This window comes from Calliphora vicina, chromosome 1, assembly GCF_958450345.1.
Source record: "Calliphora vicina chromosome 1, idCalVici1.1, whole genome shotgun sequence".
Taxonomy (NCBI): Eukaryota; Metazoa; Arthropoda; class Insecta; order Diptera; family Calliphoridae; genus Calliphora; species Calliphora vicina.
In genome coordinates, this window is record NC_088780.1 from 105,831,455 (window position 1) to 105,847,109 (window position 15,655).

The following is a 15,655-nucleotide window of genomic DNA, read 5'->3' on the forward strand; positions in this document are numbered from 1 at the left end:
TTTCCAAAATTGATTTAAAAATGTATGCAACAACGTCCAACTTGAGAAAATTGGAGACATAATTGATGGATTATTTTTGACATGGATTATAGTATAAGTGCCAATTGGAGTTGGTGTTTAAAATCTAAGATTTGGTCACTCCTTTAGTGTATGTGATCGCCTTGGACAAGACTTCTCTATTAATTTACAATCAAGAAGTACAACAAATTTAAATATATTGTACAACGGCAATAAGCAAAATAGAAAATACCAAAATAAGGGCCAAACCACAAAATTTAAAGTGAAATGAACAGCAGGTATTAGAAAAATAATCGATAATTTTACAAAATTGCTTATTTATTTAAAACTAGTTGACCGCCCCGCTTCACCCGGTAGCATTTACTAATGTTAGTTCTTCATGTTTCTCCAACCGCATACTCCTGCCTATTCTTATTTATTTGCAAATAAAATATCTAAATTTGTTCTGCATACTTTAGGGAGCTTTTTTATTACAATTGACTGTACTCAAAAAAAAAAAATTTCCGAGTTTTACCCAAAATTACAAGGAGACAAAAAAAGAATTGGAATTGCCTAGAGCTAAAAAAATGTAATTAATGAATATTTCCTATCCAAATGAACCGAAACTGAAGTAATGATAGTGCAAAATGTAAATAAAAGTATGAATAACAAAACATGCGAGTTAAAAACGGGAAACCCCCGGAATTTAACTTTTTTCTTACATAAAATAAAATTTGTCCGAATTGTAGAGGTAAAAATTTTAAGTTGTCCGAAATATAGAAGCGTCCGAATTATTGGAGTGTCCGGACTGGCGCATGTCCGGACTGTCGAAGTTGTACTGTACTTTAAAATAAAATTCTTAATAAATACGAAATTAACCCTAGGCTCTCTTTTGTTGTGTCTTATTTCTGACTTTCTGGATGAATTTTCCGTTTTAATGTATTCAGGGACTTATAGTAAAATTTCACGGATAATATTTTTGCGGAACATTTTAACCCCCTAAATCCCTGTTTTAATGGATTTTTTTGCTATTTTTTACAAGAAGGACAATAAAGACTTGGGGATTTAGAGGGTTAACATATTATACAAAAATGTTCTTCGTAACATTTTACATAAATTTGCTGAACACATTTTATACCTAAAATTTAAGGATCACATGGTTTCTTATGCCGATTAACAATAAGAATGTAACAGAGTTGGGAAACTTTAACCCCCCCTCAAATGAAATTCAGCTGTAAACTTTCAAAACGCCGATACAGGTGTCTTATTTTTTTGTCTCCTCTATCAAAATTTATTGATCGGATCTTGTAATTTTTTTTTGTGTTGTTCAGTGTAATTAGTTTATTCATTATACAACTGTCTATGGGACTATTCTCTCAGAGCCGCTTTTACTCCTAAATGTCATACGATTCATCGCTCATGTCACAATTGTGCAAGTCATTTACATAATATCAGAATTCCAATTTTATAAGGACGCGTCCATAAAACCTACAGCAGGAATTGATCTCCATAGTGTTTCAGCAAACAATCATAACATACTTTACTATATGTTTAATTATATCGCTAAAGATGCCACCAATGATCCTTTTACATGACTATATAGGCCTTATTCACGTTATGGATCGTATACAATGTTTAGGATCGTATCTGGAAGGTAGAACATTTCCGAATCTTTCCAAGATATTCAATCCAAACCCATTCAGTCTCGATGATTCAAAGTTAACGTTCGTATGCCTATTCAAAAACTGAACTATCAGTGTAAACTGTTACAGAGCCATCTGGTAGGTAGAACATTTGAGCCGGTCAAAAATCATTATGAAAAATAACAAACCAAGAACTGTCTTCGGTGTGAAATATTCCATCACTAATCACCGGGGTACCATCTGACCACTGAGTTCAAAACCAGTTGTTAAGCCATCATATCCATTGGAAGCCAGTCCATCACAGTGACCAAAATCTTAAATGAAGTCATGCGTAGTGCTCCCTTGATCAGGATCGCAATTATACTAAAGATGCATCCAAAGAACCTTCAGCTGGACTATGTGTCAAACTCCCATCACAAATATATGTTCAATTACAGTGCTAAAGATCCATTTCACACTTTTAGGATGTATACTCCCGTTCCGACCAATTTTACATTAGTATATGACTGTATATTTCCTCTATTCCAAGTTATTAAGCTTTCATTACAGTTTCCTATCATGCTCTGCGTTACAATCAATGTAACCCCATAAAGTCTCGAATATTCAAAGTTAACGATCTTATGCCTATTCAAAAATCTTGTCCTAAATACGATGCAATTAGCTAATTAATTAAAAAAAGATTTGTTTCAGCAAATTAGCAATTAAAAGTTAGCGAACTTTATTTAGTACTTAATCAATTTCCCTTACACAAAACATGACATTCTCATAAATTGTTTCAAATTCATCTCTTAAATACTGAAAATCCAAACAAATATTTGTAGACCTTCCTTGCGTTACCTCAAACTGTTCATTATCCTCCTGGTAGATACTCAAACGCGCCAAAATATTCAAACTAACTTGAGCCGCTTCCAGCATGTGTTGATTGATCTCCCCTAAATTTGAGAGAACACAAAGTGTCACAGTAGCATGATGACTCTCTCGATCGATTCTTTTCAAATCTGTCACATTGCAAACATACACCAATTCCTGTATCTCCGCAGCAGCATCATGTATATATTGAATTTCCTGCACAACTTCATTTTTCAACTGGGAAAGACTGGTGTTGAGAGCCTGTTTGCAAACGAAATAATTTTCTAACAGATCACGATTGAAACGGGCTATTTGTCGTTCGTATTGTTTGTAACACTTTTTGACTTCAGCGGATTGTTCTAAACTGTTGATTTGATTGAGTTTTTCATTGATTATCGTTTCGTAGTTGTGCATGTAATCGAGGACTTTCTGTAGGGTGCCAGAATTTTCATCGATTTGACGTTGTGTATCATTCCAGGTCATTTCAGCATTGTGTTTTTCACTCTGTATGAGTAAACGTATGCCTTGGTAGAGAGATCCATGCTTTTTGGATAATTCCGGTAAATAGACTTTAGCACAAACCGATGAAAGCTGAAAATATAGTAGGTAGTTATATATATTTTCCATTTTGATTTAATAATAGATTTTTCCTAAAATATCAAGGTTGACTCAAGTTACCGCTAATCAACCCTTACCGAAATAACTGTAATTACCGTTACAGATATAATTGTAAATACCTTTACCGATATTCTAATTTAAATTAATAAAATACAAGTTTTTATTTTCAAAAATTTAGTTTTTTCTTCAACATTCCCTTGAAACCACTAAACTTACAGTTTTGAATCTTTTTTTATTTGATTGAAATTACTGTTACAATTTACAAAGTAAATATATTTTTATTGTTCTAATCACTAATGATGAAATTTTTAACTTTTTTCGAAAACCCTTCCATTATGGTTTAATAGTGCTTTATGTCACTTTGTTCGAACAGATTGTCCATCTCCGTTTAAAATCTACCACACTTTTGGACACCTTTTTTGTGCTCTTCAATTCTCTTTTAACAAGAGCCCAATATCTCTCTACTGGCCTCAGCTCCAGGCAGTTTGGAGGAATTGCCTCTCATGGTACAAATACCACATTTTTTCATACGTATAGTTCGTCATCCATTATGCAGCAGGTATATTTGTTGTATAAAATTTTACTTCATTTTCCGAGCATTGTCTTTGGCCTCTAAATTTTTAGCAGAGTTCCTGCCAGGAACTTTTTGAGCCTTGTATGTTTTTAAACCTGTATTGGCTTTAACTTTTCGTACCAAATAGTCCAAGTACTGACCTAACCGGACTGCTTTCCTACCGGAGGTGTTGGGAGCTCTTTTGAAAATGCTTTCTATTATTTTGGCTTTAGAAACATCATGTGGACCATTCCTTCTACCTGAAACAGGTATTCTATCAACGGACAGTTCTCCCGGTACTGTTTGATAACATTGGAAACAGTTTGATAGCAGACCTTTGATTGTTTGACCAATTTTTGTAGGACCAAGTTGGGTATTGTTGAAAATATTTAATAATTTAAGTTCGCACTTTTTTCTGGTCACTCATTTTAATCAGATTAACAACAAATGAACATAATTGACATGCTTTACAAAGGTAACTTGATCAAAAAAAATCAAATAATACTTTGGTTAAAAGTTTTAATGAAAAACGTGTGTTAAGAATTTTACGATCTCAAACCTTATATAGATTCAATGCTAAAAATCGTGTTAATTTATTTAAAGATTTCGAAATATATTATTCATACCATAAACAGTCCTATAGCCGTTATTAAATACAATTTCATTGCGATCTAAGTACAAGCAACTAAATATTTTAACTAAAAAATTCTTAAACGAAAATTTGTTAAATAATTTGGCAATTTCCTCCAAATAAAATTAATTTCAGATAAAACATAAATAATTAAAGATAAAATGTTACAAAAAAATATATTAATTAAACAAAGTGCATTTTTAAATTAAACTTAACTGACAATGAAATTTTGTGTTATCAATATTTGTTTAAAATTACAACGAAAACAACAATTAAAAACACTTCGGCATATCTCAAGCACTCAATTCATCAGAACAACTATATCTAATGTATTTTTTTCAACATCTAATGTATAGTTTTTTAACATTTAAATTAAATAGTTGTAAATCAAACGTTGAAGCTTACAGTTGTTGAAAATGATAAAAATACTGATTTTAAGTTTTTGTCTAATAAGCGCCAGAAATGTAAGTTCTAAAATTAATATCAGTACTGAAATGCTTAAGAATAAATTAATAACATAATTCAATAGGTCTTGGCCTCCACTGAGCTGGCCCAGCCAGCAGACAACACTGGGTCAGTTTCCAATATGATGGAACATTTATCCGAACACACTTCTAGTGTCACCAATGAACTGGTATCCCAATTGGCGGCTAAAATTAAACGCACCACCAAAACTTTGGTGGGCAATATTGAGGTGGTTATAACCTCAGCCCTTAACCAACTAGCCCAACCCATCGAGGACTTTCAAAATAATATAAAATCCTCACAATGCCAACCTTTGATCACTTTGGAGGAATTGCAGCAGCGTGTTAACTCAGATCTTTCAAAGTGTACGCAAAATCTTAAGGACATCGTAAACACTTTCCAAACCGATGCAAATGAGTTTAATGTTGTGCTAGAGGAGAATGTTAAGGAAATTATTGAATTGCCCCAACAATGCGAAGATGTACAAAATGACACCGGTTTCGGCAGCAACGTTAGTTGTTATGTGGATAAGATTGCCAAGATTAATCAGCAGATAGCTTTAGTTTTGAATAGTGCCAGCATGACTTTAGTTCATACACGCCAGTTGGGTGAACAGGCAGTGCAAGAGGGACGAGGTTGTGCTGATAATGTGGTCGCAACTACTGTGGAGTACATTGATAAAATGTTGGCATCATGCCAGTTAATTGAACAGTGATTTGATTTTACAATTCCTTTAACTATTTTTGTATTTCAAGTGTTAATAAAAGTTACGCTAAATTGTGTGACATTGAATTAATTGGTTTTAAATTAAACTAGCACTTTAATTTTTCAGTCTTGTATGTCAGGTTAGGAAATAGGAACCAGATCATGATAGCATAATTATTAGCAATACCGTGTTCTGTAAATCCTTCATACCTCTAGATCTGAAAAGAAACATATACATTGCCCCTTTGTTAGACCATAGCGTATCCCAGAGAGAGCGTTCGGCATCGATCGAAGCAAATAGTATTCGGACGGGACAAGGTTTAATACATATATTAATGTTACGATTAATGCCTGACCGCATAGTTTTTTGGCAAATGCTCGCTTCAAACGAATCAGTTGCGTTCAGTACAGGATGGTCTAGCCAGATTTCAGAAGCTCATAATAGATTGGACCCTTTAGCTCCACCCAAATACAGAGCAATACCTTAGCGCCATGGATATTTAGCATTGTTATCGATTCGAATGGTTGGCCGGGATTCACATACGATCTCTTGCGCTTCGGGTTATGGTAATGGGTCCATTTCATCGCAAGTAATGACTCGGTTCGAAATTATTTTCTTTTATAGCGTATTGTAAAACCGTCTTTCAATATATATCGGCTTCAATTCGCATGGTACCCAATTTGCCCGCTTTTGAATGAAATCTGCTGCTTAAAATTGTTGTTTGAGTAGCTACCAATGATTTTGCAAACTCTTGTTGAGTTTGACAACAATTTTCATGGAGTAATGCCACCATTTCTTGGTTTTCAAACAATTTTGGCTGGCCTGGACGATCATTGTCTTCCGTGTCAAAAACACAACTTCTGAACCGCATACCACTTCCGAACGTTGAAACCGATTCACCATCAGTGTGCTTCAGCGGCACTTTTTTTTCAAATTAAAGAAGTAAAGCAAAACTTGTCCCTTAAACGACGCTTTGATGATACAAAATTCGAGATTTTCGAAGCAAAAAAATGTTGTTGTTGAAAATATAATGTTCAATAACTAAATGAATAAATAATTTACAGATAATTAAAAACAAAAAAAAACTGCATTCATAAGATACACCATCTATTGTAAATACCGCATTTTTAAGTCAGGTTTTATACACCCTATATACTATGCAACTACTTTATACTAAGGACTGAGATCATAAAATTCTTAACACACGTTTTTCATTAAAACTTTTACCCAAGTATTATTTGATTTTTGTTTTGATCAAGTTACCTTTGTAAAGCATGTCAGTTATTATGTTTAATGTCAATTATGTTCATTTGTTGTTAATCTGATTAAAATGAGTGACCAGAAAAAAGTGCGTACTAAAATTTTTAAATATTTTCAACAAAACCCAACTTGGTCCTACAAAAAGTTGGCCAAACAATCAAAGGTCTGCTATCTATAACTGTTTCCAATGTTATTAAACAGTACCGGGAGAACTTGTCCGTTGAAATAAAACCTGGTTCAGGTAGAAGGAATGGTCCACATGATGTTTCTAAAGCCAACAAAATAGAAAGCATTTTCAAAAATTCTCAACACATCCGGTAGGAAAGCAGTCCGGTTAGGTCAGTACTCGGACTTTTTGGTACGAAAAGTTAAAGGCAATGCAGGTTTAAAGGCGTACAAGGCTCAAAAAGTTTCTCTGCTAACATATTTAGAGACCGAAGATAGAGCACGGAAATTGAAGTCAAATTGGAAACAAAAAATATACCTGCTGCATAATGGATGACGAAATGTACGTATGGAAAATTTTTCGCAGCTTCTGGGTCAATTTTTTTATGTTGCAGATGCGCGAGGGAATGTTGAAGAAAAGTTTAGGACCCAAAAGCAGACAAAATTTCCCAAAAAGTTCTTGGTATGGCAAGCAATATGCAGTTGCGGCAAAAAAGCCAAACATTTGTTACAAAGGGCTCTATAAATACCGAAATTTACATCAAGGAATGTTTACAAAAAAGAATATTTCCATTCGTAAGACTTCTTAATGTGTCCACTTATTTTCGGCTTGATTTGGCATCTGTCACTATTGGTAAGAAAGGTCTTGAGTGGTACAAGAACAATAATGTGCTATTTATACCAACACGCAGAGAAAAAATATAATTGGGCATGGTTACTGTAACCATTTATATAGTGTTACAAGTTTTTTAACTATATTATAGTCACAGTAACCATTTACATTATTGTGGTAACCATAATATGGTTAACTTACGATTCACATGATTGTCTCAACCATATATATGGTTACAGTAAACATATATATGATTGTGGTTTTCGAAAAAGGTTCAAAATTTCATAATTAGTGATTAAAACAATAAAAATATATTTATTTTGTAAATTGTAACAGTAATTTCAATCAAATAAAAAAAGATTCAAAACTGTAAGTTTAGTGGTTTCATTTTTATTAACATATGTATATGTATGTTAAAAATTTTTCGATATCAGTCCTTATATAAGTTTGTCATTCCGTTTGTAATTTCTACAATATAATTTTCCGACCCTATAAAATATATATGTATATTCTGGATCCTTATAGATAGCAGAGTCAATTAAGCCATGTCCGTCTGTCTGTTGAAATCAATTTTCTGAATACCCCAGATATCTTCGGGATCCAAATCTTCAATAATTCTGTCAGACATGCTTTCGAGAAGTTTCCTATTTAAAATCAGCAAAATCGGTCCACAAATGGCTGAGATATGAGAAAAAACCAGGACAACCTCGATTTTTGACTTATATCTGGATTACTAAGTCAATAATATAGACAATATGGATATCTAATGATAGATATTTCAAAGACCTTTGCAACGACGTATATAAGGCCATAGTAAGATGGACCTACAATGGGTCAAAATTTAAAAAAAAAAAATGTTAAAAAAAAATTTTAAATTTTAAATAACGATTCGAAAAAAAAAATTACAAAAAATTAAAAACAACTTTGGAAAAAAAAATGTTGTTTACCTAAAAATATTTACAATTTGTATTTTGAAGTATAATTTGGTGAAGGGTATATAAGATTCGGCACAGCCGAATATAGCTCTCTTACTTGTTCAAACAAAAGAAGTAACCAAAACTTCCCACTTAAATGACGCTTTGATGGTACAAAATTCGACATTTTCGAAGCAAAAAAAAAACGTTGTTTAATCTATAATGTTCAATAACTAAATGAATAAATAATTGACAGATATGTACCCTTCAAAATTACCTATCAGTAATTAAAAACAAAAAAATGCATTCATAAGATACGTCATCTATTGTAAATCCTGCATTTTTAATTCATACACCCAATAATATACTATACTACTACTTTATACTATAATTTAATTTATTTTATATTTTTCTTTTCAGGTATGTTTGTTATGTTATTAACACATTGACTGCCACGTCGGACACATATGTGTGACACTGCACTATGCGGTTTACGCCACGTCGGACACATATGTCCGACACGACTTTTACTCTCTAGAGACATGTCAGACAATAGCGCTTGATTTTAAGAATTTTTTCGATGTTGTCTGGCAGTTCCTCATCAAAACTGTAATCTTCACATACTTCATCACTTTCTGAACTTGTACTGAGTATTTTTTCTAACTCAGTATCCCATAAAAAAATCCTTTTCGCCATTTCGTAAGACCATCTTATTTATAAAAAAAAAATCTGTTTCTAAGCAGTAAATATTACTGACAGTAGCCTAAATTCCACTATTGACGTTTTCGAAGAGATTACGCAAAGAAAATGCTGTGGCCCCCAGCATCTTATTTGCTGAAAGTGCCTTGGCAGTCAATGTGTTAAAATTATTATCGGTAAGCTAATATATTTTTGCATAAAACCTTCAGTTATTGTCGATCATTTCGCTTTTAATGAAATTTTTTACTTTTGGGGAAACTGACATGACATTTCTCAAAATCTCTTATTGTTTGGGTACTTTTTATATTGTCTGAAAAGTTCATGGCGATAGTAGAATAAATAGTTGCTACAACAATCTTTCCAATTGTTCTGTTTTGTGTTACCACATGTGATATTTACTAGTTGGCATCGTTAATAAACCCAACAACTGACGCCACAAATCCATTCCAAAAGCTGATGCACGTGCATAATTGAGCAGTCTCGGTAACAAATAATAATGATTGAATGTTTTATTAAAAAAATAAAATAAAACCCCAAAAACTATATAAAAACTCTGTACGAATTCGGTAGAATTAAAGACAACATGCTCCTACAGAAAATAGCATCAGCAGTATTAAGAAGCATTGTCAACATGACACCTTCCTAAAGAAAAAAATAATAAAAAAGTAAAAAGAGAGAAGAGTACACGAAGTACATACGCACGCGCAGTGCGGCAAAAAGGATATAAATAAGTACGAATACAAGTATTAGACCAACTGTTACCATTTTATAATCAACCAAAAATAATAAAAAAGATAGATGAAGAGGAACAAGAAGACAAGTAAGGGTTGTAGTATTATAAAGGGGAAATTAACTCTTTTTTTTTGGTTTAGATCCTGACTGCAGCTTAGGTCCTTTTTGTGATCGTATTTTTTTTTTTGAATGAATTTGTATTTAACACATTCTTACATTTACAAATACTTAAACAGTTAAAAAAAGGTTTTGAAAAAAAGTCTTCCTGCTTTGAATATAATTTTTTATTGAGTTTAATATCTGGTTGTTTTTTATATATGTTTATTTATGGACTTTGTCTTTCGAAACTAACTCGTGCTTTTTCAATTTTGTAATTACTATTATTTGAGATTTAATGGGACCAACTAATTTTCGAATAATTTTTGGTGTACAGTACAGAAAGATTAACGAATGTTTGCACTTTGGTACAAAGTATTTCCTCAGAAAAGGGAAATTACCTTAGCTCAGGGAAAAAGTAAAAGTTGGTTTTAATGGATTATCTATAATATATAGATTAGAATTTCCCGCCTCTTACCTGAAAGCGAAACACAGCTCCTGTTAACAGCCATCTGTCAGTTGACTCATGTCAAAATTTGAACAAGCTGAGAGTTTGTGGAAGCGAGAGTTTGTGGAAGCCATAAGCATCTAGCATGGCTCAGTGGTTTAAATTTTTAATGATCACCTGGGCATAGAGAACTTTCTACAAGTGCGTCGTTTGCTCACAATCGGGTGCACACATATGCAATTTCCATGGCAAAAATCCATCCGCCCTATTCTCCGAATTTAGTCCCAAGTAACTATTTCTTGATTCCAAACCTGAAGAAATGGCTGGGCGGAAAGAGATTTGACTCCAACTATGAAATTTTTAGACGTTTCTTCCTTGTATGTGTAACAAAAACGCCTTTACTAGTCCAGGATAATAAGGATACTATTATATAAATACTAAAATAGAACTTTCTAGTATGATACCGATAGGGAACGTATTGTTTCCCTAATTAATTTGCCACGCAAACAACACAAGGCAGATATTTTATATATCAATGGATAAGGGATTTTGTCTATTTTTCAAAAATATATATAACTTTTGACGATTATAAAATTTATGGAATACTTTTTTGATAAATATGACAAAAAATGTTTTTTATTAAGTTTCTGCGAAAATAAAAATTTTTCGAATTGAAATTAAATTTTTATTTACGAATATTTTTTAATGAAATTTTACAATGGAAAAATAAAAATAAATTTTGAAATTTGTTATCCGAAATCCCGCAGTTCCCAAAAAAGTTTTGATAAATCCCAAAAATGGAATTTTTTTAGTTTTTTGGTTATAATATCCATACCAATTTCGGGGTTATCGGAACCCTTTACAAAATAATTAAGAACATATAGGGTCATCTAAAATTGCATTCCAATCAGACTTCTTCCGACCCTATAAAGTATATATATTATGGATCCTTATATATAGCGGGGACGATTAAGCCATGTATGTCCGTCTGTCTGTTGAAATCAACTTTCCGAAGCCCCCAAGTAACTTACATATCTCCGGAATTCTTCCGGCTCGATTGCTATTTAAAATCGAGAAAATCGGTCCACAAATGGCTGAGATATAAGGAAAAAACCAGGATAACATCGATTTTTGACCTATATCTGGATTACTAAGTCATTAATATATACAATATGGATATCTAATGATATATATTTCAAAGACCTTTGTAACGACGTATATAAGACCATAGTACGTTGGACCAACGGCGGAAATCTGTAATTTCAACATTCTAGATCTTTCAGGAATTTCAGAAAGCTCTTCAATGAAACAAACATATTGTATACAAGATCTAAGAAAATTATTTATATAGATTCCTCTTGATCTAAAACATCGATCTAGTTGGTCTTATTATTTTCTCTAAATATAAAAAAATACATTTACAAATATACCAACAAAAAACGACAGCAGGATAATATGGATACCAGTGCCTAAATGTATGTGTGTGTGAATTTGTAATTCTCTCTCATGTGTATGTGTTTGTATGGATCTTAAGGAAATACAGAAGAAACTGACAAGAAGAAAAAAAAACTGTTAGTATTTTATACATTCAAACAAATTATATTTATATTTGTACTCTTCGTATGCTTTGCATTGACAAGGGGAAGCCTAATTTTTGTAAGTCAAAGTAGCACCAGATGACGGCATGCGCCTACATTTTTAGGAAGATCCTTTCAAAAACCAAAATATAAAAAAATAATATATAAAACATAAACACAATCAAAAGAAATAAAACGATGACATACTCAAAAGCAACATATGTTACTTCTAAGTATTACTACTTCTACTATTTACTACGGTTTTGGCTTGAGTCCTTTTTTTTATGGTTGTTTGTTGATTGGTACTCGTATCCTTGTATGAGGATTTGTTGTGTTTTGTATAAGAACTACTTTCTTCTAAACAAAAAACCGTTTTGATTATTAACAAATTATAACAGTTGTTTGGCATTTATTTAAGAATAAAGATTTTTTTTTATAAAAATTATTTTTGTTTACAAAATTTTCTTTAGAATTTTATTAATATCAAGAATGTTCCATTAAAATATCATTAATCATTTAAATATAGAAAGAAAAAAAAAAGAAACAACTTTCAAGTTTTTGGTAGCTGGCTGCCAAAAATATATGTATTTTACATTGTATTATTTTAACTTGACACTCACTATGCGTGTTAAGATCGGTTTTCTTGCTCTTAATTAATAAATAAAATAGTGGAGCAGTTTTTTAAAAATTTAACACGAATTGTTGTTAAATTGTACTATTTACCAAAAACTATAATTTCCATAATTGTTTTGAAATAAAACAAAATAAATAAATAAATTGGCTTGCGTTAATATTACAAGAATATAGTCTTTAATTCCGAAAATAACAGTAATAATTAAAATTACGCTCAAAATTTTGTGTTAAGAAGAATTGGGATGTACAAAATTTTGCAGTATTACACTGCAAGGTTTCTTTTCAAAATAAAATTCAATTTTCACTTTAAAATTGTATAGAGAAAATATTTGTCTTTTTAAATCCAAGACTAGTAAATCAATAATATCACTAAATTGATTGTTTAATTCATGCTAGATCATTATTCAATTTCGTTAGAATAGCTTTACAAAACTGTTACTGTATCCCAGATAACGTTAATGTTTTACTAGAACAAATATTGCAAGATCATCTTGTTTCTGGGAGATTAAAATTGAAATTTCTTATCTTTGAAAACTAAATAATAACTCTCTACTTTATTTAAGTTCAGTTTACACTGTTTACACAAGTATTATTTTTATTAGCGAGGATTCAAAAAATGTCCTATGGGTCGTAATGCCATAGGATCTATTGTGCAGCCTTAAAGTTTCATCATAACAGATGTAGACGGCGCACAGTGGCTCATTTTCGTTTTTCATCGGCCAAAACTCTGTAACTTTTGAACCGATAGAGATATTTTAGAAATTTTTTTTTTGGTGGACAGATAACTTCTTGAATCTTCAGTTTTAATTTCATTAAAATCGGTTCAGCAGTTGTTGTGCAATTTAAGGTTAAAGTTGAACTTTTAATTTTTTATAGCATTTAGTATGAAAATGCAAAGTTTTTGTTTTTTGAATCAGCTATACTTATTAAAAAAGTTATCAGCAGATAAAAACAAATAAGGAAGTATGTTCGGCCAATCTCGACTATATAATACCCTACACTATAATTTATTTTCGTGAATGATTTTCGGAAGCGGGTCTTATATGGGAGCTATGACTAATTATGGACCTATCGCCATGAAATTAGGTCGTGTGATTTATGTCTATATGAATGTTATTTCTATTGAATTTTATGTTTATACCAACATTTTTAAAAGATTTATGCTCGTTAAAGTTATTTTCGGAAGCGGGTCTTATATGGGAGCTATGACTAATTATGGACCGATCGCCATGAAATTAGGTCGTGTGATTTATGTCTATATGGTAGTTATTTCTGTTGAATTTTGTGTTTATACCAACATTTTTAAGAGATTTATGCTCGTTAAAGTGATTTTTGGAAGCAGGCCTTATATGGGAGCTATGACTAATTATGGACCGATTATCATAAAATTAGGTGACCTTAATTCAGTTTATATAAAACTTATTTGGAGCAAAATTTGTGTAGATACCTATATAAATTAACCATTTACGACCGAGAAAGTATAATTTCGGGAGAACATTTGTATGGGTGATAGGGGAAATAATGGACAGATTTCAATCATTTTCAATAGGCTTCGTCCTCGGGCCGAAAACAATGTATGTACCAAATTTGATTGCAATATCTTCAAAAATGCGATTTGTACTTTGCGCCAGTCATATGAACGGGTCAAATAAAAATAGAAAAAAGAGGACACTTTGGCCTTTCTCCTGGTAGTAAAATTTTTTTAACCCCTTTTGACCCTAAGCACTTTTATTCCACTGAAATTCAAATTTGACTAAAACATAGTACCTGAGAAAAAAATTAATAACACATCAGGTATAAACGGTGCAGTGACAAATCATAGTTCTTAAAGACTATTATTCTACCAACATAACAAAAAAAATCATCCAAATATCGATTAATGAATGATAATTTACTTCTGATCAAATTTACAAAAATCACATTTTTTATAAAATGACATAAAATATTTTACTTTAACAGCATGCCACGCACACAATTAACAATATTTTTATCTATTTTTTGGCTACATTAGTTTCAATGTTTTACTATTGAATGGCATTAAAATTTTTAAAATCAGAGTTAACAAAACGTTGGACTTTTGGCCGACGAAATTGAGATATGAGCCGCCGTGCGGCGTATGAAGCCAATTATTCTATTTGATGAGAAATCAATTACATCCCCGTGGTCATTAAGGCCCTTCCGAGCCCATCGGTAAACCACACTTGATCGCACAAATAATATGATCTGTCAAATATTTGTGTAGAAGAATACTAAAGGGATGGATCATGTAAAAGTAATTTGCAATGAATTGAGTTTGAATTGACATTGACAGAAAATAAACAAAGCAAAACAAGTAAGAATCTTGTATACCCACCATCAATATGTGGATATTATTTTTATTTATTGACAATAATATATTTTTCGGATACAGGAGTTATATGGGTGGTAGAGTCCAATATGGCCCGATCCTCACCAAAGGTGGTAGAAAGTTTTAGGTTCATATAAAATTTGTTTATGTCATCAGGATATTAATATTAATAAATTATGATTGTTCAAGTCATTTTCCATTTGTATGCTGATATGTGAAATCATATACCGATATTGACCATTTTCAATACCAAACAAACCTTATCAACAGAGAGAGTTTGTGGACAGACAGACTAGAGTTGGGCATAATCGTTGTTTTTACTGATTGTTCATTTTTGTTCATTACAAATAAATGAACAAGTTTGTTCTTTTTGTTCAGTGGTTCATTTTTATTCTGCGGTGTTTGACTCAAATAAGTGATTGAACGATTTCTCTGTGAATGTATTTGCAGATAGTGTACAAAACGAACAGGTCACAACTGCTTTTAGATACAAATTAGGCAGGATTTTTAAAAATGAAGAAAAGAAGAATGTAATCAAATTCAAACAACTTAAATGCAATTTAAAAACGTTTTTCAAAATATAAATTTGAAACACGTACATAAATGTCAAACGAACAAAAAGAATAAAGTGAATAAAAAGAACAATAAAGAACAAGAAGACTGAACAACTTCACATTGTTCACTTGACTGAATTGTTCAATTGAACTTG

At 31.7% G+C, this 15,655-nt stretch overlaps 2 protein-coding genes across 2 annotated transcripts; one reads left to right on the forward strand and one right to left on the reverse strand.

Annotated features, from left to right (window-relative positions):
* Positions 1-2,341: 2,341 nt before the first annotated feature.
* LOC135955037 (uncharacterized) lies at positions 2,342-4,384 on the reverse strand. The gene is made up of 2 exons (XM_065505316.1): positions 4,287-4,384; positions 2,342-3,080 (listed from the first exon to the last, which is right to left on the reverse strand). Exons 1-2 carry the CDS (start codon positions 4,323-4,325, stop codon positions 2,370-2,372), a joined length of 750 nt encoding a protein of 249 aa, XP_065361388.1. The 5' UTR covers positions 4,326-4,384; the 3' UTR covers positions 2,342-2,369.
* Positions 4,385-4,646: 262 nt separating this feature from the next.
* LOC135955044 (uncharacterized) lies at positions 4,647-5,548 on the forward strand. The gene is made up of 2 exons (XM_065505330.1): positions 4,647-4,755; positions 4,821-5,548. Exons 1-2 carry the CDS (start codon positions 4,708-4,710, stop codon positions 5,469-5,471), a joined length of 699 nt encoding a protein of 232 aa, XP_065361402.1. The 5' UTR covers positions 4,647-4,707; the 3' UTR covers positions 5,472-5,548.
* Positions 5,549-15,655: the final 10,107 nt, after the last annotated feature.